The 25,297-nt window shown below is 36.0% G+C and overlaps 3 protein-coding genes and 1 non-coding gene across 11 annotated transcripts; 3 read left to right on the top strand and 1 right to left on the bottom strand.

The window, feature by feature from the left end:
• Nucleotides 1–264: 264 nt before the first annotated feature.
• Nucleotides 265–11,109, top strand: LOC140793826 (serine/threonine protein phosphatase 2A regulatory subunit B''beta-like). 8 transcript variants are annotated; one of them, XR_012110019.1, is made up of 15 exons: nucleotides 265–877; nucleotides 2,479–2,727; nucleotides 2,844–2,946; nucleotides 3,031–3,130; nucleotides 5,258–5,363; nucleotides 5,902–5,992; nucleotides 6,915–7,056; nucleotides 7,644–7,791; nucleotides 7,906–8,015; nucleotides 8,789–8,945; nucleotides 9,025–9,150; nucleotides 9,244–9,396; nucleotides 9,928–9,962; nucleotides 10,549–10,618; nucleotides 10,691–10,930. XR_012110019.1 is itself a non-coding variant. In XM_073145544.1 (14 exons), the coding sequence occupies exons 1-12, from the start codon at nucleotides 728–730 to the stop codon at nucleotides 9,382–9,384; spliced, it is 1,623 nt and encodes a 540-aa protein (XP_073001645.1). In that variant the 5' UTR covers nucleotides 265–727; the 3' UTR covers nucleotides 9,385–9,396; nucleotides 9,928–9,962; nucleotides 10,549–11,109. The 8 variants fall into 8 exon arrangements, 4 of the variants coding, with proteins under 4 accessions (XP_073001645.1, XP_073001647.1, XP_073001646.1 ...); XR_012110018.1 differs by having other exon boundaries at nucleotides 9,878–9,962; nucleotides 10,549–11,109; XR_012110020.1 differs by lacking the exon at nucleotides 9,928–9,962 and having other exon boundaries at nucleotides 10,691–11,099.
• A 2,207-nt stretch (nucleotides 11,110–13,316) lies between these two features.
• LOC140794135 (uncharacterized) lies at nucleotides 13,317–16,046 on the top strand. Its single transcript, XM_073146015.1, has 2 exons — nucleotides 13,317–13,644; nucleotides 15,757–16,046. The coding sequence occupies exons 1-2, from the start codon at nucleotides 13,489–13,491 to the stop codon at nucleotides 15,982–15,984; spliced, it is 384 nt and encodes a 127-aa protein (XP_073002116.1). The 5' UTR covers nucleotides 13,317–13,488; the 3' UTR covers nucleotides 15,985–16,046.
• A 43-nt stretch (nucleotides 16,047–16,089) lies between these two features.
• Nucleotides 16,090–16,163, top strand: TRNAI-AAU (transfer RNA isoleucine (anticodon AAU)). Its single transcript has one exon. It is a non-coding gene; the product is annotated as a tRNA-Ile (tRNA).
• Nucleotides 16,164–19,193: 3,030 nt separating this feature from the next.
• Nucleotides 19,194–24,313, bottom strand: LOC140794521 (uncharacterized). The gene is made up of 3 exons (XM_073146618.1): nucleotides 24,127–24,313; nucleotides 21,528–23,369; nucleotides 19,194–19,627 (listed from the first exon to the last, which is right to left on the bottom strand). Exon 2 carries the CDS (start codon nucleotides 23,243–23,245, stop codon nucleotides 21,533–21,535), a length of 1,713 nt encoding a protein of 570 aa, XP_073002719.1. The 5' UTR covers nucleotides 23,246–23,369; nucleotides 24,127–24,313; the 3' UTR covers nucleotides 19,194–19,627; nucleotides 21,528–21,532.
• Nucleotides 24,314–25,297: the final 984 nt, after the last annotated feature.

Consider the following 25,297-nt stretch of genomic DNA (forward strand, 5'->3'; position numbering starts at 1 on the left):
AAACAGAAAGTTAAAGTAAAAGTTTAGAGGTAAAATATTTTTTTTTTTGTTCAAATTGGTAACAAATTTAAAATTAAAATGACACGGATATGGTTAATTCCCCGTTATAATTTAGTTAAAAGTGCAGTAAATCCGATTACAAGTTTAGTTGCCCTAATAAGGTGGAGGGATTTACTATAATTATCGAGGGATAGCAAATTACAGAGGGCGTACACAAATTTTACGATGCTAATACTTAATTAATTACCCTCTTCCCCCCTTTCTGTCTTCCTTCGCAGCGCTTTGCATTCCGATGCATTCTTTCCTCCTTGCTGTTATATTTGTGTCCGCTTACTCCTCTTCCATTCGCCGCCTACTCGTCTCTCTCGCGTAGATTTTCGAGATCCAAACTCTCCTCCTCGTCCTCCTCTAATCTCTCAACGATCCTAATTGCCTCGATTTTCCTTTCGAGATCTCTCGCCGATCCTTTCCAGGAAATCGAGTTCGAGATCGATTCCAATCCACGAATCCCCCCCGAGTACGGCGGAATAAGAAGGCGGAGTTAGGGTTTCTTGGTGGAATTTCACGTTCCCGTGTCCTGATTGGAGGCAGTCGCCGCAGGGGGGGATCTAGGGTTTGCGTGATTTTGGGATCCGGGACCAGAAAGATTTGATTTTTGGATCTTTCGGAGTCGGGGGAGCTAGGGTTTTCTTGATTATTTTTGCTGTTGTATGAGAGAGGTAGGGAGATGGATGCGGAACCAAGAAGGGACGCGGCATCGCTCGACCCAGAGCTGTTGCAACTGCCGGAGGTGTCGTTGCTGGCCCTGAAGGAGAACCCTAGCATTGCCGAGACGCTATACTGGCAGTGGCTTTCGCTGCCAGATACGCTTAAACTGGTAACTTCCTGCTTCCGTTGCCACTTATTAGGTTCTGCAGTTCCTTCACATTAGATTACTCTGTCATGTTTAACATGGAAAGTTCACGTACTTTAGGACGTAGGAAAGTAATGGAGCAAGTTCACTTATGATTGTAGGAAAGAAACGAAGGGTTCTTTTCATTATAACAAACTTATTGATGAGAGGACTGCTGAGTATATTAGAAATAGACGTGGTGAGATGTTTTTGCAGTGAAATGGTTTTATAGCCTTACTCCTGTCAGTTTTCTTTTCTTCTTCTTTTTTTCCTTTTTTCTGCTGCATGTGTCCAACCGTTAAAAGTGTTTATGGTGAAACATATGAATGATTCAAATTGTTGAATGAAGTAACATACACCCGTGATTATGCAGATTGTTTCAGAAAAAATCTTTTTTCATGTGCTAAATTCTATTCCTTCTTACTGCTTGACAGAAATTATTTTAACTGTCGTTAGTGTTTATTGTGAAACATATGAATGATTTGAAATGTTGAATAAGTAATTTCATGTTATAACACAGATTATTTTTTGGAAAAAAAACCTAGTTTCGTGCGCTAATGATTTTCCTTCTTAGTTCTTGGTAGACAGAAGTTAGTTTTGAATAACGACATTTCTATGTAACCACTGCATTGGGTTCATCAGTCAACAGCATCTGCTGTCTGCTGTGAGAAACTTTTTTTAATCTATAGAAAGGCTTTCATAAAAAGAAGTTATATATATATATATAGAAAGTGAAAATTAATGTAGATGTAGTATGAAATTCATATTTTTTTCCAAAACTAGCGCCACGTGTTAATCTTTTCCTATCTGTGCTAGTAAGCATTAATCCTTATCTGTTTGACCATTTATTTTTTGTAAATGTAAAACACTAAAACTAGTTCAAGTCAAGATGAATTTGTTCTAAAGGGCCATAAAAATTGTGAAATGACTGACAAAGCTGTTTGATTTCATGATAAAGGATTATTTGTCTAATCTCTCTCTCTCTCTCTCTATTCTTCATTCTTGTCTCCTGATGGAAGCACCTTATTGGCCAAGAAAGCCATTTGATCAAGAAAATATCGTTAGCAACAACTCATACCATTTTGTCAATTCCATCTATCTACACCGCTAGGATGCATTTTTTTTCTTAATTGTTTATTATATTATTCGACAGATGAATGCGCATGAAATCAATTGCAGCTGCAAACTCCCTTTCAGGCCATATTTCTTATGATCGGTTGTCCCAAACATTAGCGGCAGGAAAGGCATAATAGATTTATTTCATTTTTCCTGAAGTGCTTTTTCATTGTCTTCCCATTCTTGTAGCTTCTCTTGTGGTCTATTTTTTTTTCTCTTTGCATACTTTATCCGTTGGTCCCCCAAGGAAACTAGCAAATCTCTGGCTGCATAACACCATGAATGTATATACTTACCTCATCAATTGTCTTACGTGTTCAGGATGCCTTTGTTTACTTTCGTATTATCAAGCTGTCAGAGCACAACTATCATATCTTACAATGGAAATGACTAACTTGTGGATATAGCAACCCAAAAGAGGAAAAACCTGTGGTTTGCGTATTGTCTTACTATTTGCTTTTCTGCTTTAGGTTAAGTCCTTGATTGGAGATGCAAAAGCAGGTGCTCCTTTAAATGCTACTGGCAGCTCTAGTGCTACAAATGCTGCCACAAGCAGTTCACTGCCTTCGATGTTTCCCGCTGGCAGTGCACCTCCTCTTTCTCCTAGAAGCATGTCTGGATCTCCTCGTTTTTTGAGACGCAGTGCAGGAGCTGGACCTTCACCCTTCAAATCTTCGCTAAAAGTAGTTAGCGAGCCAGTGAGAGAAGTTATACCTCAGGTACTGACTATTTTTAGTTAAATGTGTAAGCAACAATGTTTTCTGACAAGGTTTTATTTTTAGTTCTTTTTTATATGGCAAAACTTGGTTTTGACTTGTAATATACATATGTACAGTTCTACTTCAAAAATGGGCGCCCACCACCGAAAGAATTGAAAGAGCAGTGCTTATCTAGAGTAGATCATCTTTTCTTTGGAGGGGAGGGACTTCAAATTCTAGGTAAATTTAACATTTGAAAATCCTCATATTTCTCTATGTTAAAATATTTCCCAAGTCTTTGAGCATTCTTTTTGCCAATGTCAGAATTTAAATCCGTTATGAAGGAAATCTGTAAGCTGCCATCATTCTTTTCCAGTTCTCTTTTCAGAAAGATTGACACTGCTAACACCGGAACTGTGACAAGGTAAGAAACCGCAATTTTTTTGTTTCCAGACGTAAGTTCATATGTAAATCTAGGTGGCATGTGTGGTTAACTTGGTACGGGATCATAGCTGATAGCTTTATCTTTTACTTTTTCTATGATCATGGTCATCTTATGATGGAATTCCAATTTGAGCAGCTTATTCATCAAATGTAACTGAGATTTTAAGAATGATGTTAGTCAAATTGATTTAATCTTTAGTGATTACGATTATGAGACTTCTATTATATCTTCCTAATTGTAAATGATGCATTGATTTGCATTAAGTATCATACTTTTTCCCTTTTATTACCTTAATCTTCTAACTTTAGTTCTTTTGGTTTTTTTATGTGAAAGTTATTCAAAGGAAATTATGTATTTGCGTTGATTATGCTGACATTACACTTTGTAGTTTGTACACATTAGTTGTTGAGGGCTTGGCCGTTTCCTTGGGCAAATGGCTATAACACGATTCATCATGATCTTCAGATGTTCTTTTTCAGTCTTTATGATCTTTAATTGTACAAAAGTCCATTTGCCACATCTCCAATAACCCTTGTCGGATAAATTTTAATCTTTACCATACATTTCTGTGGAATTCATGAATCAATAAAATGTATGAAGTAGTTGAACATGTTTTTCCTAATAGTATCTAGGGAGGCACTTTAAATAGCTTGACCTTTCTAATTCAAGTACTCCTATGATCCCTACCTTCAAATTTGTAGGCGAGCTCCTAAAGATATACCTTCTTTTTTTGAAATGTTTAATCTCTTATTTCCTTCCGAAAGATATTTTCACTATACTGCACAGGCTTAGTTGTTGACTGCAATTCCTCAAATGAAGTGAAGATACTTGTTTATGTGTAGCTCATTTTATAGCTGCCCTTCCCGGTTGCCCCTTCAATGGTTCATTAGCAGAACATAGGTGGCTTGCCCACACAAAAGCACATTTGTTGGGATTTGTTTGGATATAGTCAAGTGTAAAAGCTCAGGTGCTAAATATAGATGTAAATTCAATGTCCTAACTGACCTTTTTGTTTAGTCATCTGATATAAGAGTAAGGGATGTTTACATTGATTTCATATTTGTTTATGTAAATCTGTTATCAGAAAGAGTTTCTTGGATACGATTCTCTTATATCTTGATCTAAAATAATTTGCTATGCTAATTGGACTCCCTTTGAAAGACAATTTGGATGTTTACGGATTTTTGGCCTGGATTTTGGTCATCATCATAAAGGATTGCCAGTTTATAGGATGATGAACTGTTAAATATTTTAAAATAATGGAAAGGGCTTCGATAAATGAATTTCCAATAAAATAAATACGGTAATGCTTTAGTTAAATGATTTGGTATCAGTGGATTAGATGATTTTGAATATTTGCTTGAGAATACCTATAAAGTATAATATTTTCTTCTAAGCCTAATGCTTGCACAATTATACTTCCGCCTTAGCTACATCTTTTCAAGGTCGTATAAAACTCAGGATGTCTGATGTGGAAGGTTTTAAATTTTAATTAGTGAATCCATATGGCCCTGATAAGGTGACAATAATTGTCACCGCGACATCAGTTAGTTTCCTCTTCTTGCTTTTTTTGACTCTGCATGATGATTGTAGAAGCCCATCCCGTTTCTGTCCTGTCTGCTTACTTTTAAGGTTTACCTGATGGGTGTGTCTTAGTCAAGCTTGTTTCTGCCTATGCATTTGCAGTCAATCTACATTCATCCTGAGGAAACCTTTGTACTCCTTTAACTTTTACAAATTATACACCAATGTGAGGCTTTTCCTCACTGATAAGGATGTACTTTTCCTTCTGTAACATAATTATATTTGATACATCTTGTTTTGTTCTGTCATCTATGATTTTGGTTACTTGGAATCTTGCTAAATCTTGATGATTTTCTGTCTTCCAATAAATGGTTGAGACATCTTTTAGGACTTAGAACTTCCAAACTTCATTGTCAAGAAATAATTTCTTAGCAAAGCTGTTTGTCACTATCTTTGAAGCTAGTGGCAGTGGTAGATGGTTGTTATTTTTTCTCACTTCATTGCTTGATCATTTCTTGTAATGTCATGGAATATGGTTCTTTTGTGGATTTGAGGAGTTATGTGTGTTTGACATGATTATAGGGATGCATTTGTTGAATATTGGGTCAATAGCAACATGATGACCATGGATATAGCTAGCCAGATTTTTAAAATATTAAAGAGGCCGGATTGCAACTACATTACTCAGGTCAGTATTCCTTGTTATGAGGCTTTTGTCAACACTACCACTGGTTCTCATTCTGCTTTGCTCATTCAATAGTTGCCTCTAGATCCAAGCAACAAATCTTATCTGGGGTTATATATTGTAAGAGAACAAGATAGCAATGAATCAGTCAGTATCAACTCCTAAAAGCTGGCTTGGATTTCCTTAATTATAAAGCAAGCCAAGACAAGGCTCATTTTTGTGCTTGTCTTCAAAATGGCCAAACATTGAGCGTGGGTAATTTCCAACTTTAAAATAAGTTTTGGTTCGTTCTAAATACTTGGCTCTAAAATGGAAAATAAACTTAGCCTAATCCATTTTAGAGCATGGGTTCGAGTTTGGCTTGAGTTCATCAAGCTCTAGCAGCCAAGCAGAATCTCAGAACTTATGTTTGGCCCAACAATGCTTATTTACAGACCAAAAGTTTGTGTCACCTTACTTGTGATTGCAAGTTCTGATTTATTGTACATAGATTCCTATTGATCTACTTTCTGTCAACTTAACATAGTCTGTATTGTCATAGGAGGACTTTAAACCTGTTCTTCGAGAACTTTTGGCAACCCATCCTGGCTTGGAATTCTTACAAGGCACACCTGAATTTCAGGAAAGATATGGTATGTTTATATCCACTTTCAGAAAGTAATGATGATAATTTAAGTGATCATTTCTGAATGTATTGCTGTCCTTGATGTTGTATCTTGAATCTGTTTGATTTGGCACCCTGTCCAGTATTTGTAAATTGATAAGTTAAACATCTGAAAGCATATATTGAAAGTGTTTTTATAAGTTCATGCAGCTATTCTCTTAGGATGAATTAGCAAATAGTTAAAAAGGTTTTTTACCTCTCTTTTAGCTCGATATACAGGTGAGCTTTTAAAAGATTGTTTCATTGGGAAACTCTCACTATTCTCTTAGGAATGTATTATTAGCTACCCACTTCGACTAGTAATCAAGTTGATCTTCTCTTCTCTGCTGCTATTTTATGAAAAATATATTCTTAGTAATTTTAGTAATTTCTCAAAACTTCATAACATCCCACAAATCATAATAATAAAATGTGCAAATGATCACCACATAAACAATAGAAAATTTGGTATGAATGGCAATATCCATTTCAAGTCAAAGAGAAAGTTGTATTCATGGCTGGAAAATAAAATAAAATGAGAGAAAACCTAATCCTTGTAGCTTGGTGAAATTTGTAGAGTTGCATGGACTATTCATGGATTATGCCTACAAAATTTATGGATGTGTTGGCCTGTCGGTTGGTGCATGTTTTGTCTTCTTTGTTATGTGATAGTGTTTAAACTTTAAACCACGCAACAAGCACATTTGCTTTCGTTTTTTTGCAAGTTGAAATCCTTTGTGATTAGCAGTTGCAGCTATAAAATTCTCACAGTTACCATTGGATTTAACTATTGAAGTGATATTTTGCATCTGTCAATCCATTAGAGGAATTTCTAGCTACCCTGTCTTCTTCAAATTTGTGTCTACCACATGTGTTATCTCTAATGAGTGTGATCTTAAACCTTGTTCCAGCGGAGACCGTCATATACAGAATTTTTTACTTTGTCAATAGATCTGGAAATGGCCATCTTACTCTCAGAGAACTGAAACGCGGAAATTTAATTGCTGCAATGCAGCAACTTGATGAAGAGGAAGATATTAACAAAGTTTTGAGGTAATTTCTTCTAGTAGAATCTCCAATTGATATGATAAATTAAGAACTTGTAAAAGTTTGCATAAGAGGGGTTTATTATGTTCTTCTAGCCAGTGATTATCGACATATAACTGTGCTGATCTGTTTGTTGCTCTGAACTCCTCTTTGGTAGGAAAATATTGTTCTTAGCTGCTTCGATTTGCTTGCATGTATCTCTGAGGATTGTGTTTATCAAATATGAAGCACCTGTTGAATACCTCAAATGGTCATGTTTGTCTTTGCTGAATTGGCATTCAAACTTCTCAGCTGCTTTGATTGCTTGCATGTATCTCTGAGGACTTTATGTATCAAATATGGGGCACCTCTTGAACGCCTCCCAAATGGTTGTGTTTGTCGTTGCTGGACTGGTATCCCAGTATGTCAGCATGATCGATATGAGTTGATCGTGCATTCATGTTGGCTTGGTGTTTACAGTTCTAGTATGGAGAATTTTTTATAGTCCATACTCCATAGTTGCTTGAGCTGATTAATGGTACCGTGGCACCTAATTTCTGTGGTCAATGTTTGTTATGATATAAAGAATGTTCAGGAATCGTTTGTTTGTGCAGGTACTTTTCGTACGAGCACTTTTATGTGATCTACTGCAAATTTTGGGAGCTTGATACAGATCATGATTTTTTTATTGATAAAGAGAACCTCATCAGATATGGGAACCATTCACTGACCTACAGAATAGTTGATAGGATTTTTTCACAGGTTTGTATATGTTTATGGCTCCTCAAGGTGTATCAAATTACTCAATGTTCCAGGTTATAGTAGATTTTGAATTTCATAATGTTCTTTCTGACACTATATCCTATTGTCTCTTAGGTTCCAAGGAAATTTACAAGCAGGACAGAAGGGAAAATGGGTTATGAAGATTTTGTATATTTTATTTTATCTGAGGAAGATAAATCATCTGAGCCTAGCCTTGAGTATTGGTAATTCACTCATTTGCACCGTTCACTTGGAAGTTACTGTAAAGTACATATTATATATTTATATGTACTTGAGGGGCTCCCATTGTGACAGGTTAGAGTGACACAGTTCATGCTGGCATGTAGGATCTTTTCTCTTTTTCCTGAATTCATACCTTTTGGAAACACGAAATAGTGAGGGATTAATTTGGTAATCGGAATTGGTTTATATTAGCTTCTGGATGGCAAATGCATCCATGTCCAGATGCTTGCCACTAATCTGCAGAGGGGATCCAAGTCTGTGTGTTGCACTCCACCTGTGAATTAAGCTCAAATGCATGCAAATCATGGAGCCTGTTGACTTGACCATTTTCATTGTTAATTGACTTTGTTAATTCTCTTCTACTAGAACCTACATAAGGATGGCCATGATATCTACTCTGAATATTCCATGTAATAATGAGATTGACTTTGCTATCTACTGTAAAATATTCAGTGATTAACTTGTGTAACATTGTCGTTTCAATTATTTTAGTTTTTTCCTTGATATTTCTTAGTGCCTTATTTGTCTACTGGATGATCCGTAAGTAGTTAAACTTACGTTCTTGCTTTTGTTAGGTTTACGGAATGCAATTAATGGATTGAAGACTCTAGTAATTTCTTTTTCATGTGAAACATAGAGTGTAACAACCTTTTATTGAAATGTGCTGCGCTCTTTTTATTCTTGTTAAATGCTTATTTGATGATACCGTATGATCTTTTACTCTGATTGTTGAAGAATTCACTGATATTTTCAGGTTCAAGTGTATAGATCTGGATGGAAATGGAATTCTTACTCCTAATGAAATGCAATTTTTCTATGAGGAGCAATTGCATCGTATGGAGTGCATGGCACAGGAACCTGTACTCTTTGAGGACATTTTATGTCAGATGATTGATATGATTAAACCAGAGGTTCTTCATTTCATTTTATTCTCATTAGACTTGATCCTATATCATTTAGCTATTCTTCTCATTGTATCTCTTTGTGCAGAATGAGTGTTATTTTACACTGCAAGACTTGAAAGGCTGCAAACTTTCAGGAAATATTTTTAATATCCTTTTCAATCTCAACAAATTCATGGCATTTGAAACTCGTGATCCATTTCTCATTCGTCAGGTTACTGCAGTTTGCTGCGTTTGTTATATATAAGATCTTTGAATCTAATTAGCATGTAATAGAGGAGGTGAAGTGACTTGGTCCTTGTTGCAGGAACGTGAAAATCCAACTTTGACTGAGTGGGATCGATTTGCACACAGAGAATACATTAGATTGTCCATGGAAGAAGATGGTGAAGATGCTTCAAATGGAAGCGGTGATGTTTGGGATGAATCACTCGAGGCTCCCTTCTGAATTCAAACTAATGTGAGTAGATATTTTTCTATTGCTTGTTCTGTGCTTAACATTCACTTTATTCTTTTCTGAAAGAAAAAACTAGTTTTAACTTCAATAGAAGGTCATTGTACGGTGTGTTATAATGATTTCATGGCATTAGGTGTTTTCTTTTGAAACCCTATCAGATAAGTGATTTACTATCCTGAATATGCAAGAATCTCAGAAGTATCCATCATTAGCTCTTTGGTTAGTTTAGACAATACTGTACCTGGTTTAACCCTTAGACCACTGCCAACCCTAGTTCCCTCCTGATCTGAGGTATGTTTCTTCAAATTATCTGAGGTCCAGAAAGATAACTCTCTCAGAACTTGTGTCTTACTCATTTCCTTCCAGAGAACTGAATCTGGATAAGATTGATGTAATGTCTCATCCAGTATCCTGGTACTAAGAAATCAATAGCTAAGAATTACTCAACAAAATCTTTTGTACAAGTAACTACTTGTCTGATCAGGTTAAAGACAAGCATGTGAATAACTTGGGTCTTCATGTATCATTCTATAGGAAAAGGAAGACCACTCAGAAGAAAAGTTACAAAGGTAAACAATATTTTGTATTGCCTTTCATGCTTCATAAATATGATGTTAATGTCAGCTAGTGTATCCTGAACTGAAGTATACTTTATAGTTTATACATTTATGTAGATTATGTCAAAGATCATTTTTATCCTTAATTATGTTTAGCATGAAAGTTGAATCAATTACATATGAAGCATATTAACCAGTCATTTTGGAGGGAGAGAAGCTAACTAGCTATGTAGAAACATTCTGCGTGTTAATTATTCCAACGAAGTAAATGTTGCTTTCCTTCCAAGTCAGCCAAGTCGACCTGTAATAACTTCAGGTTTCAGCCTTCTTGCTTTTGACCATATCTGTAAGGATACTTTATATTTGAGGACATCCGAAGCAAAGGCAACTCTGACCCATCAGAATGGTACTTAAAAGATCACCTATCAATTCAAAACTAACTGAAGCTGATTCCTGAATCTGACCGATATTGTAGAGAAAGATAGAACGCGTAGTTTTACTAGTTAAGGGGTTTATCTATATTGAAGGCTTTATCCTATCAGCAATGCTGTCATGTGCTTCTGATATTTGGTTCTTTCTAATTTCTTGCCATCGGCAGCTCTTAATTTCCTGACGATAGTTGGTCCTATGGATGCTAGCCTAAAGCTGGCCAAAAGCAGCTATATAAGGTGCATGGAGTACCCTTGAGAGGATATTGGCGGCAGCATGTCTCACTGATGATGAATTACAAATTCATGCAGGTCTACTTTGACACTGTACATCCTTCAGCTGTTCCAATTTTTGCTTCCCGTGCAAAGCAATTAACATCCACAAACGGTTAGCAAAGCACCTGAATAATGTCAAATGATGCTGAGTATTGGGGGCTCCCCCTGATCCTTTTCTGTGCTGATAATCAGGCTAGAAATTATCTGTTATTTAATTACTTGGCCTAAATTTTGGGGAAAGAATAATTTATGTGTGGCTGCTGTGTCCTTTTTCTTGCTCTAATCTCCCAAGGAACAGTCTGTATGTGTGTGCTGGTGATTGCAGTTTTAGTTTCCACTGGCATGTATTTCCGGTCCACTTGATTTGCCCTGATCGTTTCTGTACTTTGTTTGTTATGTTGCTTGAAATTATTGGAGAGCTTATGGCAAGAATCTATTATTCGCCTGTTGTTGAACTTCTTAACTTTGGTTAGGGGACTAACATCCGAAAGTATATCATTTAATGGCAGTGTACCTTTGGATTATGTCGATTTATAGTAAGCTTTTGTTTTGTTTCCAAGTGATACGAATTGCTTCTTACAAGGAGGGTAATATCATTCTCCGTACTCAAATGTTTGAATATCATCTTAATTCACACGACGACCAACTGAAGTAGGTTGTACGCGTGTATAATTGATTCCCTGTTGTAAGGTTGGCTTTGTCCTTGTATTTTGTCATTCTGTTCTGCATGTAGAACTATGAAGGAAATTTCTCTTGTCAGTTTTCCAACGTTAACTCTGATCACCAAATATTAGAGTACTCTGGCTTTCTGTGAGTGGACACTTCTTTTCGAACCCATAGGCGCTTTGATTGCCAATATTTCTCGGCAATTGATAAATTGTAAGATGACCAAACTACTCTATCTAAAAATCATACTATATTTTTATGAAAATAATTGAGTCTTTTTATATACTAAGTTAGTCGTCGTTAATTCCTGCACAGAAATTTGAAGTATATAAGAGTAAGTTTTAACACCTTGGTACAAATTCCTGCACAGAAATTTCAAAGGCCTCTATAATGATCAACTACTTTCTCCTGGCCAATATTTTCTACAACCTTAAAGCAGTGGGTCAAGAAAGAGAGAAGACAGAAAAATGAGCCCTGTTACTGTCTTGTGCTCATGCTATTAATGAGTGTTCTTAAGCTTGAAAAATCAAATTCGAGGAGTCCACTTACTAGCGAAGGCTACGTTGAGCATCAAATTTTTCACTCAAACCGGAGAACATTACAGTGTATAAGAATTCAAAGGTCACACCATGTATTCTCTACAATGTCCTGGTTCAGGTTCTACAGTGGAAAATGATTCTGGAAATTTGGAACTCCAAATGCTACAAAAGAAACTGCATGTAGTTGTTTCAGTTAGTCACTGTTATCTGCAATGTGCAAGCCAAGTAAAAATTGCAAAAAAACTGTTTAGATTTCTTCTATATCTCTCTTAGACAACAAGTATGCAAGCATACATAACAGTTACTACACTGATAGTAATCGCAGACAAGAGAACTCGAATAATGTAAGAGAAGAGCATGCCCAGATACATACATCTACCAACCAACCTTCCGTTGTAAGTGGAGTATGCCAAGCCTTCTCTGCATCCACTCCAACAGGTATAAACTTTGGGAAGGTCTGACAGCAATAGGATTCTCCATATCATGCTTTTGATGGGACAAAGCATCACGCCTAGTTTGATTGCCCACAGATCAATTTGGTTATATTTAATACTTTTTTATCGAAATGTTGTATGTGCATAATATAGTCTTATTGTCTAGCAGATTAGTCAATGGATACTCGATTGTGGCATATTTTTCTCTCTTTTTTTAGAAAAATTTACATAAAACATCCTACCTTGTATAAAATTATGATTTACACTTTGTATTTTTACTATTTGTAAATCGAGACCTATGATTTAGTATATATGTGCAGAAAATTCTGTTAGTTAAACTTAACCAAACACCTAAATTAAGTTAACTATACTAGAAAAATTATAAAAATATCTTCAACTAACTTATATTTACCCAATCGGTACTCAATTCAACCAAACTCAACTTAACATAATCCAACCCAATACAACTCAATCCAACATAACCTAATTCGATTCAACCCAAAGGTATTTTTAGCCATTTTTTAAAAAATAATTAAATTTGATAGAATATTCTCATCTGCCCGAATAGTGTTAGATCAAATTAAACTCAGAATATTTTTTTTGTACATATTCACTAAATTATAGGTCTCAATTTATAAATTATAAAATATAAATCACAAATTCATTAAAATTAAGTGTGTTATATGTAAATTTTCCTTTCCTTTTAAAAAAAAAATAGTGGAGCTAATCACCGTCGAATCGAACATTCAGCTGATGAGGCCTCCACGGGATAGCATATTTTAATTAATGAATAATACTCCATTGGTTTCAACGTGCACTATCTTGTGAATTTATCCGTTACTCTTCCCTAAAAAGGGCAATCCACGTGTCCTTATTTTTTATGAAAAAATTCCTATGTAGAAGATTCATTAATGTTCTTAGTCTTCTGATACACAAATTAAAAGGGGGAATAGAAAGAGCCTAAAGTTGGGGAATTGAGATGTACCAGTACCGTCGTTCCCACTATTAAGTACAACAAAGAGAGCTCCATATATAAATATATAAAGTTTTTGAAGTAAAGGTTACCCAGTACCATATCATCCTCCCCATAACACCAAATCCCACCATATCTTTCAATTAATTCCATTCTTGTGATCTCCTCCTCATTTGCTTATTTATTTGTTTATTTATTCCCAAAGGAGGGATTTGAGTAGGCATGGAGGGAGAAGAGAAGCAGGAGAGAATGGAGAAGGAAAAGGGGGAGGAGGTGAAGGATGTGAGCCTCAAAGAGCTCTCAAAGAAGCTTGAGGAGTTTGCCAAGGAGAGGGATTGGGATCAATACCACAGCCCTAGGAATCTGCTGCTTGCCATGGTTAGCTAAATATACTTCTCTTCTTTTATTTCTTCAAAATAGGACTGTTATATTGCTTCATGGTACTGTTGAATGATTAAATTATTAGTATTATTATTAACTGCATCTGTTTTATTGAAGATCCTCAAATTTTATTAGCTCATGTGTAGAACTGCCCATGAATGCCAAAAGATGCTTTACTTCAATCGAGTTGCAAAAGTGATTGCACAACAATCTGCATCTGTTTGTACAGATTTGTTCTGTTCCTTATTTTGTTTGACCAATTCCTGTTAAAGAGATCTTCAATCGGAGAAGATATCTTTCTGACTTTTGTCAGAATGTTTTGCAATTTCTTTTTCTGAAGGAAGATTAGCATAGTCAGTCACATGATTTAACATTACAGTATCATGTTCTTCATTCTCAAATAGGCATCCAAGGAGAACCATCGAGAAAAATATTTCAGTCGGATATGTTGTCATAGTCTTCTTCTTTTTTTCACTTTTATCAGCTGAATGATTCTCAAAACACTTGTTCATTGTCTTTTGTAACCTAGTAGATCCCTTAGAACAAGAAACTTTTTGTCTGTCACAAGATTGCTATGCTGAATTGTCCTCTTAAGGTATCTATCTTGGTCTCAGTTCAGTCCATTGTCTTAAGTTTGACTCCCGTTTGAAATATTTCCGTGTAAAGATGGATAGTAATTCGAAAGAGAGGAGTACCAATTACCAAAGTGATCCTGACTCTTACATTGATATTCGAAAATGGCAAGTGTAAACAGTAAACCTATAATTTGTGGTGATAAGAGCAAGTTGTAGAGATGGTAACGTCTTTATTGGCCATGCCTCTTCTGAAAATGGTCTATAAAATCTTACAGTGATCTTACCCACTATGCATTCCCCTCCCAAAAAGATGGCCTATAATATCTTACAGTGATCTTATCCATTATGCATGCCAATTTAGGTGCAAGCAGTCAAGCAGATCGTCTGCAGCCATCTGCTGGAACTTCCTGTACTTGGTGGCAGGATTGGCTACGTAATCAATTAAAAATCTTTCAAAACTCTCTCACTTTAAACTTCTGGATGATTTGGCATCCAATCAGGAGGTACCATGTACCTCAGTAGGAGGAAAGAGGTGCACACAATCTGCTGCCTTGATATTTGTTTTCCTAAGTGGGCGACACTGACTGTTGGAAAAAAGAAACAAAGAAGATCAGAATTAACTTGTGGTCATGTTTAATGACCTATTTGAGTTGGTTTGAGAACAGGATATCTAGTTGCATGACTTTAAAGTGGGAAAAATCTATAATTTCACTAGAAGCTAATGTCAGTGTTTCTAGGCTACTTTATGCACAGGATTTTGTTTAACCAACCTTGTGTATGCTCTTTATGACATTCATACATTTGGGTAAGACATGTCTCTCATTTTGGTGTAGTTTGGTACATAAAAAGAATGATATTATATTCTTATGAATCAAATGACTTGTAGTGAGGGGAAATTTTTCAAAGTTTTGGATCAAGGAGCTTAGATGTTACTGTACACATTCTTATTTCACCCATCACAGATTCATTGAACAATTTATGTTTTGTGATATCAACGTGAGCTTAATCATAAATATGGATTAGAATTAGATTACTGGACTGATGGTTTTCTTTTTTCTGATACTAGACTGTAATTTTGTAGTTTTCTTACATATTACCCATCAGACTGATTGCCAGGTCCAGGGTAAAAAATCTAGTTAATAAACAGGTTTGCACTTATGGTAAGGTGGTTTGTTCCAGCCAATTATAATAATGTTAACAATTCATGACAAAATCTAATGATTTCACTGTAGCATTTGAGCTTGGATTTACAAATCTAATAATTCTCCATTTGAAAGAATATTCCGACATGAATTGCTCTGTTTTGATGTAGGTGTTAAGATATATCAATCTTGCATTAATTTCCTCACTTCTCCAGGATGGTCTGCAAGTATCTTTAATTCTTTATTTGTATTAGCATATCAAACAGCTCAGGAACTGAGATTTTTGTTGAAATTACCCGTACTTGTCTAAGCTTAACCAATAAATACATAAAATAGAATCTTTTATCTTTTATGCACAAGCTTTTGAATGAAGCTGTGCCATTGTATGATAGGTTGGTGAAGTTGGAGAGCTCTCAGAAATATTCATGTGGAAGGGAGAAGTGGAAAGAGGTCTACCAAATTGGAAGGAATCAGACATGGAGCACCTCGGGGAAGAGCTTTCTGATGTCTTGCTGTATCTGATAAGATTAGCTGACATATGCGGTATTGATCTTGGAGATGCTGCTACCAAAAAGATGGTTAAAAATGCCATCAAATATCCTCCTCCCAAGATTACTTAAAAAAATTTCTGGGAGAAGGTTGACCGTTTGCTAAGACTTGGAATAAAGTTGACCTTTGGAATTATCTGTTTCCATTTACCATTTTATAATTAGAAACAACATACAGGCCTATTAGCTCAGTTGGTTAGAGCGTCGTGCTAATAACGCGAAGGTCGCAGGTTCGAGACCTGCATGGGCCATTTTCTTTTCCAAAGCCAGTTTTTGCGAGAGAACTCGAGAAGTTCATTTCGATATCTAAAGAGAGAGAGAGAGAGAGAGAGAAACTATTTCATTCATCCAAATATTTTTTCTCACATATATTTATAATTTTAAGATCCCTTGGCTTTGTTGCCACTGGTTTCTTGTTACAATCTTTTACAACAGTAAGAAAGGACCAGTTTTCTATAGATACTTTTGGCATTAATATATATATATATATATATATATATCTTTTCCTCTTTCCTCTTTCCTCCTTTCAAATTAATACTTTCTGAAAGCCCTTCTAATAAATCTTTAGCCTAGTTTCTTACAAGGAACGTTTGGCAAGAAATATTTGAAAGAAAGAAAAAAAAATTGTTCTAAAACTTTTTCTTCTGTGAGGAGCAAATCAAGTACACTGTACACACTACCGAGTAGAAAACTTAAAAGCATCCCAGAATTAGTTCTCTTTTCCAGTTTTAACCCTGCACAAACTCCATTAACATCAAAATATTCGAAGGTCATTTTCGTCAATTTACTGTTAACTGTTATTTAAGGGGGAGGGGAAGACTTCCCGCCATCTCTACGACTGCTTCCTTGCGCCATTTGCGCCGAAACCAACTGAATGGAAAAAAAAAAAAAAAGACGAGGAAAATTATAATTTAAAATTTTAAAAAAAATTCTCCCTAAAAAATCTTGAACCTCTCAATTAGCCGTGTTCCATCACAAAGGTGGCAATAACTAACTAAACTGTTACCTTAGGAAGTTGGGAAACAAAGATGACAAGGGCTTTAGATGGAATACAGCAATTGGATTCTTATTCTATTCTGCTTCAGATTCAAGAAATAACCTTATTGAGAAGATATTTTAGATACTTTTAATTGGTTTTTATGAGAAGGATCTAAAGAAAGGCAGGGTGTTGTTCCATTATCGAAGTTTGAAAAGAATTTGTAGAGAATTCGGAGTCGCCTTGCGGCATTTTGGCAGGAAAGGTGATTTGAGCTTATGTTTACATTTTAATCACATATCCTTTATTGTCTTTCTCTTGATTTCTTTCTTTCTTCTCTTTTTCTTTTTGGATACTTCATATTGTTTCATTCATTTGGAGATCATGCTTGTTGGTTTTTGATTATTACTATGATCCTCATAGTTTAATGCCAAATTTTTAATTACTGTCTTTTGATTGTCGAGATTAATTAACTGGAGTTTTTCTTTTGTCCGATTCATCTTAATCTACTTTTTAAGAAGAATGATGAGAAGGATACTATCAAACTCTACAAGACAGCTAAATGTAGTTTTGCCACAACAATTTTTTATTTTATTTTATTTTATTTTGAAATTTACTTGTGTTATTAATCATTACGATTCATTATTGCGATACAAAATTTAAATATTTTTCTTTATAAAAATTATGTAACTCATTTTTATTTTTATTTATTTTTCAATCTTTGAAGGCCTCATGGCTGCTAAGGTGAAGAAGGGCCTTCTAAAGCCCCTACGTTACCTATCTCATGTGTTCGGTATGCCAACTCTAATACGATCCGTTCGTTTACACTTCAACGGCTCAGATTTTCTCTTCCCCTTAATTGTAATAAATTTAATCGCAGATGGTAAAGAGCGCGAGCTGCAGATAGGATATCCGACGGATGTCGAACACGTGGCACATGTCGGATGGGACGGGCCAGATGTGAATGCCCCTAGCTGGGTAATTTTCCAGATAAAAAATTTGGACCGTTGGATTTTAATCTAAAGAATTGCGAATAATGTGAAAAATATTGTGGACAGATGAGAGAGTTCCACTCGGCCCCACTCAGCTCGACTCCCTTCGGTGAAGAAGGAAGAGAAAAGCCCATCGGAAACTTATGGGCCTCTCGAGGTTAGAAGCATCTAAATAAAAAACAAATAAGATAAAGTATTCACTAATTTTATATCAAATATAACTTTTATCTTATTCCTCTTTATTATATATTTTATCGGACCTGAGGATGAAAAATTATGCTTGTAATGTTGGAATTAGATGTGGCTTCCATGCGCCCAGGCAAACTTTATTTGATATGCAGAAATTAATTTAAATAGTTTTGCTTATAAATCAAATATCCACAGAGATAAACTCACATGGACTATTAGAAAGCCCTCCAATCCAAGAAACAGCGAGACCCCGGCGATCTAGGCGACACAAATCTGATGCAATTATAGCCAGAGATCGTCAACACCGAAGGAGATCCAAGGGCTCAGGAGAGAGTCCTTACGACGGTCAAGATTGAAGGAGGAGAATGATTTCCAGGTTATGTTAATCTTCCGGACATAATCAAGTGAGATGTAAGTAAGTAGCAGAATGATTTCCAGGTTATGTTAGTCTTCAGGGCATAATCAAGCGCTATGTAACTAAGTAGCACAGTGGTACATCTAAGTTGATCAACAACACAACTCACAGTATTGATCTATATGTGAAGATGGACTTATTTCTTTAACATAGATATTCTCATGATCTATGCATCTGGACTTTCACTGATGTTTGCAATTATATTGATATGCTGCATAGTTCTAGTTACACAACTTCTGAATACACAAGTTAAAAAAGAAAAAAAATACAAACCAGCCAGATTGCCATGACTAGTATTGCTTGATATCAAGAAATAGACAACTGAGAGTGCACTACTATTGGAACATCTGTACCTGTATAATTATGGCAATAGTAGGTTGAACCAAGCTCACAAAAAGAAATCAGTTGCACAGAAAAGCCAGGAAAATAGGTGCTTACTATAGTAGATGTTGCAAAATGGGATGCGAATTGGAAAGCTATACTCATGCAGGGATGTTAGTTGGAAAGCAATTTCATGCAAAGTTTCCATTTCTGGTTGCTTCATGAGTGCTAGGATAAGCATACAGGAGGAAAAAAGATGCCTCTAAACTGCTTCAAACTACCCACAAAGGCACACCCGCTGACTATAGTCGACTTTTGACAAGCATGTAAAGAGAAATCTTAAAGAAGGTGACAACATAGTAAATAACCTGCAATATATCTTTAAGAATGAAATAACAATTACCAAACATTTCTTTTCATTTTATCAGTAACAAAAAAATTTCCATACGATGTAAAGTAGGATATCCAATCTCAATATATTGCTGGATATCGAAGAACTGCACCTCTGATCAATGGTGGAAAAAGATATTTATACAGTGTTAAGAACTAAATCTACGAAAAAAAAAAAATCAGCATGAACTGCAACTTAGAAGACAGAGATGTCGCTGACAAACCTCTCTTACTGATTCAGTTATATAACAAAAAGGGGGACAAGAAATTCCAGCCTGTACAGATACTTGCATAAGCTCCAAATACCTGCATAAGCACCAACAGAAGACGTCCACCAATGCTAACAGTCTTATAGATCTCTCTCCAGCTGAAGATGACAAAACTCTGCTAAAAGAGTCTTCTCAAGTTGGAAGTGCACATCAAATATAGACCCTGACACCACCAGTTCCATGAATAAGATAATTTGGCTAGACTGCCATTCTTATTGAACAGAAGAAAAAAAAAATATCTCTGCGACATGCCAATATTTTTTATAATTCTCTTGCAATATTGTTTATGTTGTGATACTCTAGCTTTTACATTTGGACCACATCCAAGGCAATGTAGGAAACAAGTAGAACCCATACAACATCAAAATCATACATTAAAAGAAAACAGAAAGCATCTCTACAGTAAGCAGCAGTTGGAACTTGGAAAGCAGACAGAATATCAAGTACAACAAAACAGCTGCATTTATCATACAACATCAAAATCATACATTACAAGAAAACAGAAAGCATCTCTACAGTAAGCAGCAGTTGGAACTTGGAAAGCAGACAGAATATCAAGTACAATAAAACAGCTGCATTTATGAGAAAATGAGGCATACAACCTTCATCTCTAGGGTAAAAAGAGTTAACTTTATGTAGTTATAGCACTACATCCAATTGAAAATAGACTTGAACAAATGAATAATGTAGCAGAGTCTATCTTAATACTTTGAGCATAAAAAAGGTCAAAGCATCCCATTCCAGAGGTGCCATGCAAAAACATTATCAGTACAGTATCTTACTCAAGAGACTATCATACAAACACTTAAATAAAGTAGACTGACAAGGATTGTTATACATATATACATGATGTGCCTGGAAAGACAAAGCAAGGCTAGTTGCTCATCAAACAAATTTCTACATTATTATTATCAGATAGTTGTGTCTAGCTAGTTTACTTTGGTTGCAGAACTCCACTCCAAAAATCTGCAATTAGTTCACTGGTCCATAGGTTGGTTCTTTGATTGAATAAATCAGAATATTTCTGCAAAAAGAGATTCTGCCAACATTGAGGTATCACCTGGGGTAATAGTCGACAACTCCTCCCAGAAAAAGGAAAAAAAAAAAAAAAGACTTATTCTACTCCAAATTTCTAAGTTATACTTGAAGACTTGATGTCCACAAAAGATTCTAATGCTGCATTATCCCCATCGTCCAAAATAATAACCAATGACTAATTGTACTAAGACCTAGCATTGCCGCACCTAATAATAATTCTAAGGATGACTAATTGTGGTTATCCGAAATTTGACTCTAGATCCCTTCTTAAGGCATCCAATAGCTGCACAATCTCCGCAGCCGGCACATCTGCAGTCTCCATCAGCTGAGAATATTCTGGATGGTGGTTCATGCTAGACCAACTACAACAAAAGGAGAGTCCAATGATTCCTTAACTTCATTCTGCATACCTATCACTTGTTCTCCAGCTTATATAGGTTAGTTGTCTTTAATTAAGTAAATTAGCATTTCTTTCCAAAAAGAGAATTGCCAACACCAAGGTACTATCTAAAGATAATATTTGATATTTGTTATACTCCTAGCTAAGACTTGATTTTGACTAAAGATAATAAGCCCGTGACCATGTGTAATGCCAGTTGTCCAAGGTATTGGGAGCACTGACTATTTGGACTAAAATCTAGCTTGTGTAATGCCCTCATTTGTGGTTATCCTTGGCCTTAGTCCAGCTCCTTTCTCGTGTAATCTACCACCACAGCACAACTGCAGTTTTCATTGCCTAAGGTCATTATTACAACAAAGAGAAATGCATGCATTGGCTAACAAGTGCATGATTTAATGTCTACCCACTACATAATGGCCATCCATGATGAATAAAGCTTATAATATCTTGTAACATGGACAAGCCTTAAGCAAAATCTGAAAAGTAGCAACCCTATAAGAAGAGTAAAGGGGGAAAAGAAAATTTTATAGAAGAAGACGAATTGAAGAATCCAGGTTTTGCTAAACAATAACGAAGCTCTGAAAGAAATTGCAAAAGTTTGGGGGTTTTGCATCTTGCGACTCACCATATCTACTCTGGATTTTCTTTCAGGATCTTGTACTCAACTAACTTCTTATGCAGCTCACTAGCTTCTTCCACCATGCCAGAGGCAGCCACTCCTCTAACTAGAGATGCATAGATTGCCCTGTTGGGCTTTTTGCTTTGAGATATCATTAAGCCCAGGATCTTAATAGCAGTATCCACCAGCCTGTTTCTGCATAATGCTTGTATGACAAGAGTAAAAGTAGTCCCTCTTATTCTACAATTGATATCAACCATCTGCTGCAACATCTCCACTGCTTCTTCCAACATATCTTTCTTGCAGAAACCCATAACCAGAGATCCATAAGTAATGTCATCAGGATTGATCCCATCACTGACCATCTCATCAAATAGAATCATTGCTTTTCTAATCTCTCCTTTCTTTGCCAGTCCATCTATCAGTGTATTGTAAGTAACGACAACCAAAGAACATCCATTGTCCCTCATACAGTGGACCACGTCAATAGCTTCCTCTATCAGGTCTTCTCTACACATTGCAGCCAGAAGAGTGTTGTAAGTTACTATATCAGGAGAGCATCCCTCAGTTACCATCTTATGCAGGAAATCAATCGCCCGATCCAAAAGCTGATACCTACATAAACTGTTAATCAAGATATTGTATGTAACTACAGTAGGAGGATAAGGTGCCTGGTTCATGACTGAAAGTAGATCATCTGCTTCAGCCCACTTCCCCTTGCTGCAGAGGCAGTGGAGTAAGGTGTTATAAGTCACAGTATTTGGTTCCAAGCCATAAGCAAGAAGACCATGGATGACCACTTTTGCATCCCCGAACGTGCGTCCTTTACAGACAACATTGACGAGAGCATTATAGGTCACAATATCAGGCTGACATCCCTCTAAGGTCAAATCATCTAAGACTTTCATAGCCCTCCGGATTCCGCAATATTTGCATATGAGTTCGACAAGTACAGTGTATGATATTAAATATGGTGGGGACCCTGTTCTTAACTGATCTTTCCAAAAGGAAATTGCATCATCGTACCTATGTCGTTCAAACATGCACCTGAATATAGTGTTAAATGTAATCACATCAGGGGGGCAACCACTGAAACTCATATCATCCACAAGTTTCAATGCAGCATTTAGTTGCCCTTTACTACAAAAACCCCCGATTAATTTATTGTAAGTGATGATATCAGGTATCCCACCAGAGAGAACCATAACCTCAAGAATACGACTTGCCTTTTGTAGTCTATCAGCATTGACAAGTCCTCGGATTAGGTTAATGCAAGATGGGAAGTCAGGGATCTGGCCCAATCGTGCCATAATATCAATTAGATTGGCAGCTTCTATGATCTTCCCATTTTCACAGAAGTTCCGGAGAACGTCATTGTTGGTCAACTCATCATAGTCAATGAAGTACCCATCGACAGGTAAATCATTTGAATTTAGATGCGATAGCCGCATTGGTCTAGCCTGCGAGGATATGGCAGCCTTCTCAAAACAATGCTTGGTTTTACCACTTCCATTGACAGCATCAGTATAGCCACTTCTAAGTTGTGGTTGATGTCTCAAAGCAAGAGAAGCAGCGGTTTTGCCCTGAGATAAGTTTGAATATTCTAAAGAAACAGCACATGTTCTCATCCGGGGGCATGGTTCAGAAGTCCATTGAGAAACTGCAGAGAAGACATATGACCGAGCATCACTTGTGCAATGATGTGTACATACCAAATGGCCCATATCATTTGTTTCAGCATAGAATCGGAGCTACCGACAAATTGTTAACACAGCTAGATCCTTCGTTTTAGATAGTAGAATTACTTCTTGGTAAATCACAGCTCCAGCACAGTATTAATCAAGCACACTGAATATAGGAGTAAGAACAAATAAATAATCATATGACTATCTTACTTGCTAGCAAATTAAAATTGCAAATAAATCCAACTAAAATAGAACAATATACAATTATAATCCAGTTGCAAAATGATTCAACTCATAACGGAACCATGTAAGAGCAAAACAGGAAAAAAAAAACGTATTACTTAGAATAAAATCATAATGCCTGCAGAGGTAATGATACTAAGTGTATAATTGTTGTGATTTTACAAGATTTCACTGGTATATACCATTGAAGACTGATTATTTGCTATTGTTTTCCAGATTTATTTAGTTAAACCCAATTAACAGTGAAGCGAATCAAATTAGAAAATCTTGTCGGACAAGATGACAGAGTAGTTACAAATTATATTCTATTCAAATCTTACTTAATTGGTCTCTCTTAGAACTAAGTAATCAGGTAAACTTGATAATAAATCCTAACTGGCAATTAGTCGAACACCTTGTGGGCAAAGCTTTTGAAACCTTCTCAACCTCCCCCGATTGTTATCTTAGGTCAAAGACATGTAAGCCACAGAGCTCCCGTTCATCACAAAGAATCAAGATGGCAGATAAGGGAAATTTTAAAAAGAAAAAATTAAAAAAAAAGGAAAAAACCAGAGAAGAGAGGAGAAGAAATCTGACCATTAAAACCAAAAGAACTCCATATAAAGACTACTGTTCTAGCAGAATTGCAATTAATCCATTAATTTAGAAGACAAAATGAGGAGATTCTATGAGCTTACATTCCAAGGGATTTGATGAGAATGGAGACCTATTCGAGCGGCTTTCTCTATTTCTGTCTCAATTAACTCCATCAAGCTAATCCTCTCTGCTCGTACTCTTCTCTGGGCTTCGGCGAAACCGAGTGGGAGGGCTTTGCGGCTTGAAGGGTTTTACTCGCAGAAGGCAAACCACGTCAGCAAACGCGGCGGCAATCTCGAGGAAGTGGAGCTTGCGTACATTGGATCAGTCTGGCATGATGCTCGTAATGTACGGCCGTGATTCTTTTTCAGGCGAGAGGCACCGGCTAAAAATTCCATAGAACTATTCGTGTACATTATAACGTATACATTATAATAAAACGAAGAATTTATAAAATAGTATTTATCATTATTTACACTATGTTATATTCTACTGTTAATACCTCAAAACCACTACGACATTAATTAATTTAATCAACAATTACTTTTCTTTCATATTAATAAATGATACATTATATGTAGTTCACCGTCTTAATAAAATGCTGAATAATTTAGTATTTTAACAATAAAACACTTAATTGTTTAATATTTCATATGTATTTTCTTTCTCTAGTAAAATACTTAATTTTTTAAATATTTTTTAAAAAAAATACTAATAAGATCAACGTTTTACTTAGAAAAATATGATAAAATTAGTGTTTTATGTAGAAGATAAAATATTGTGCTCATCTAACTTGCAACTTGCATCTTGCATCTACCCAATAGATAATATCATAGAGGGTGGGTCCCGCCTCAATAAAATCCTCTGCACTCGAGCCAATTATGTTGCTAGCACCAAGGTGGCGAGAGATAGCTGAGCCATGCAGAGTACATCCGTCCATTTCAAGGCCAACCATAAGAGGCTAAGAGGTAAGGTTTCTTGCTGTAGCCTTGTTTGCTTTTGTAATAACAAGTGCCGGGGAAGAAAAGCAGCTCTTGAAGAGAGCTTCATTCTGAGCTTTCCGAATTTCCTAAAGAACTGTGCATGAAGAATGAGGCAAACCATGCATCCCAACTTCCTAGAAAGAGCTCACTTGTAATACCCAATCGACAAGCGAACCAAACAACTCTAGTAAAAGAACAACATATGAATAGATGATCTATGGTCTCTCCACAAGATTCGCAGAGGGGGCAAAGGTCTTCAATATTTGGTGGAAGGAATTTGCTCAACCCG

Source organism: Typha latifolia, chromosome 8 (assembly GCF_019914945.1).
Source record: "Typha latifolia isolate L0001 chromosome 8, TyphaL0001v2, whole genome shotgun sequence".
In the NCBI taxonomy this organism is placed as follows: Eukaryota; Viridiplantae; Streptophyta; class Magnoliopsida; order Poales; family Typhaceae; genus Typha; species Typha latifolia.

Bases quoted from the DNA above. Each gene is read 5' to 3' on its own strand.
- LOC140794521 (XM_073146618.1), bottom strand. From the start codon at position 23,245: ATGGGCCATTTGGTATGTACACATCATTGCACAAGTGATGCTCGGTCA.
- LOC140794135 (XM_073146015.1), top strand. From the start codon at position 13,489: ATGGAGGGAGAAGAGAAGCAGGAGAGAATGGAGAAGGAAAAGGGGGAG. The intron at 13,645-15,756 runs GTTAGCTAAATA...ATTGTATGATAG, and splicing joins GGAATCTGCTGCTTGCCATG to GTTGGTGAAGTTGGAGAGCT.
- LOC140793826 (XM_073145544.1), top strand. From the start codon at position 728: ATGGATGCGGAACCAAGAAGGGACGCGGCATCGCTCGACCCAGAGCTG. The intron at 2,728-2,843 runs GTACTGACTATT...ACATATGTACAG, and splicing joins TGAGAGAAGTTATACCTCAG to TTCTACTTCAAAAATGGGCG. The intron at 5,364-5,901 runs GTCAGTATTCCT...GTATTGTCATAG, and splicing joins ATTGCAACTACATTACTCAG to GAGGACTTTAAACCTGTTCT.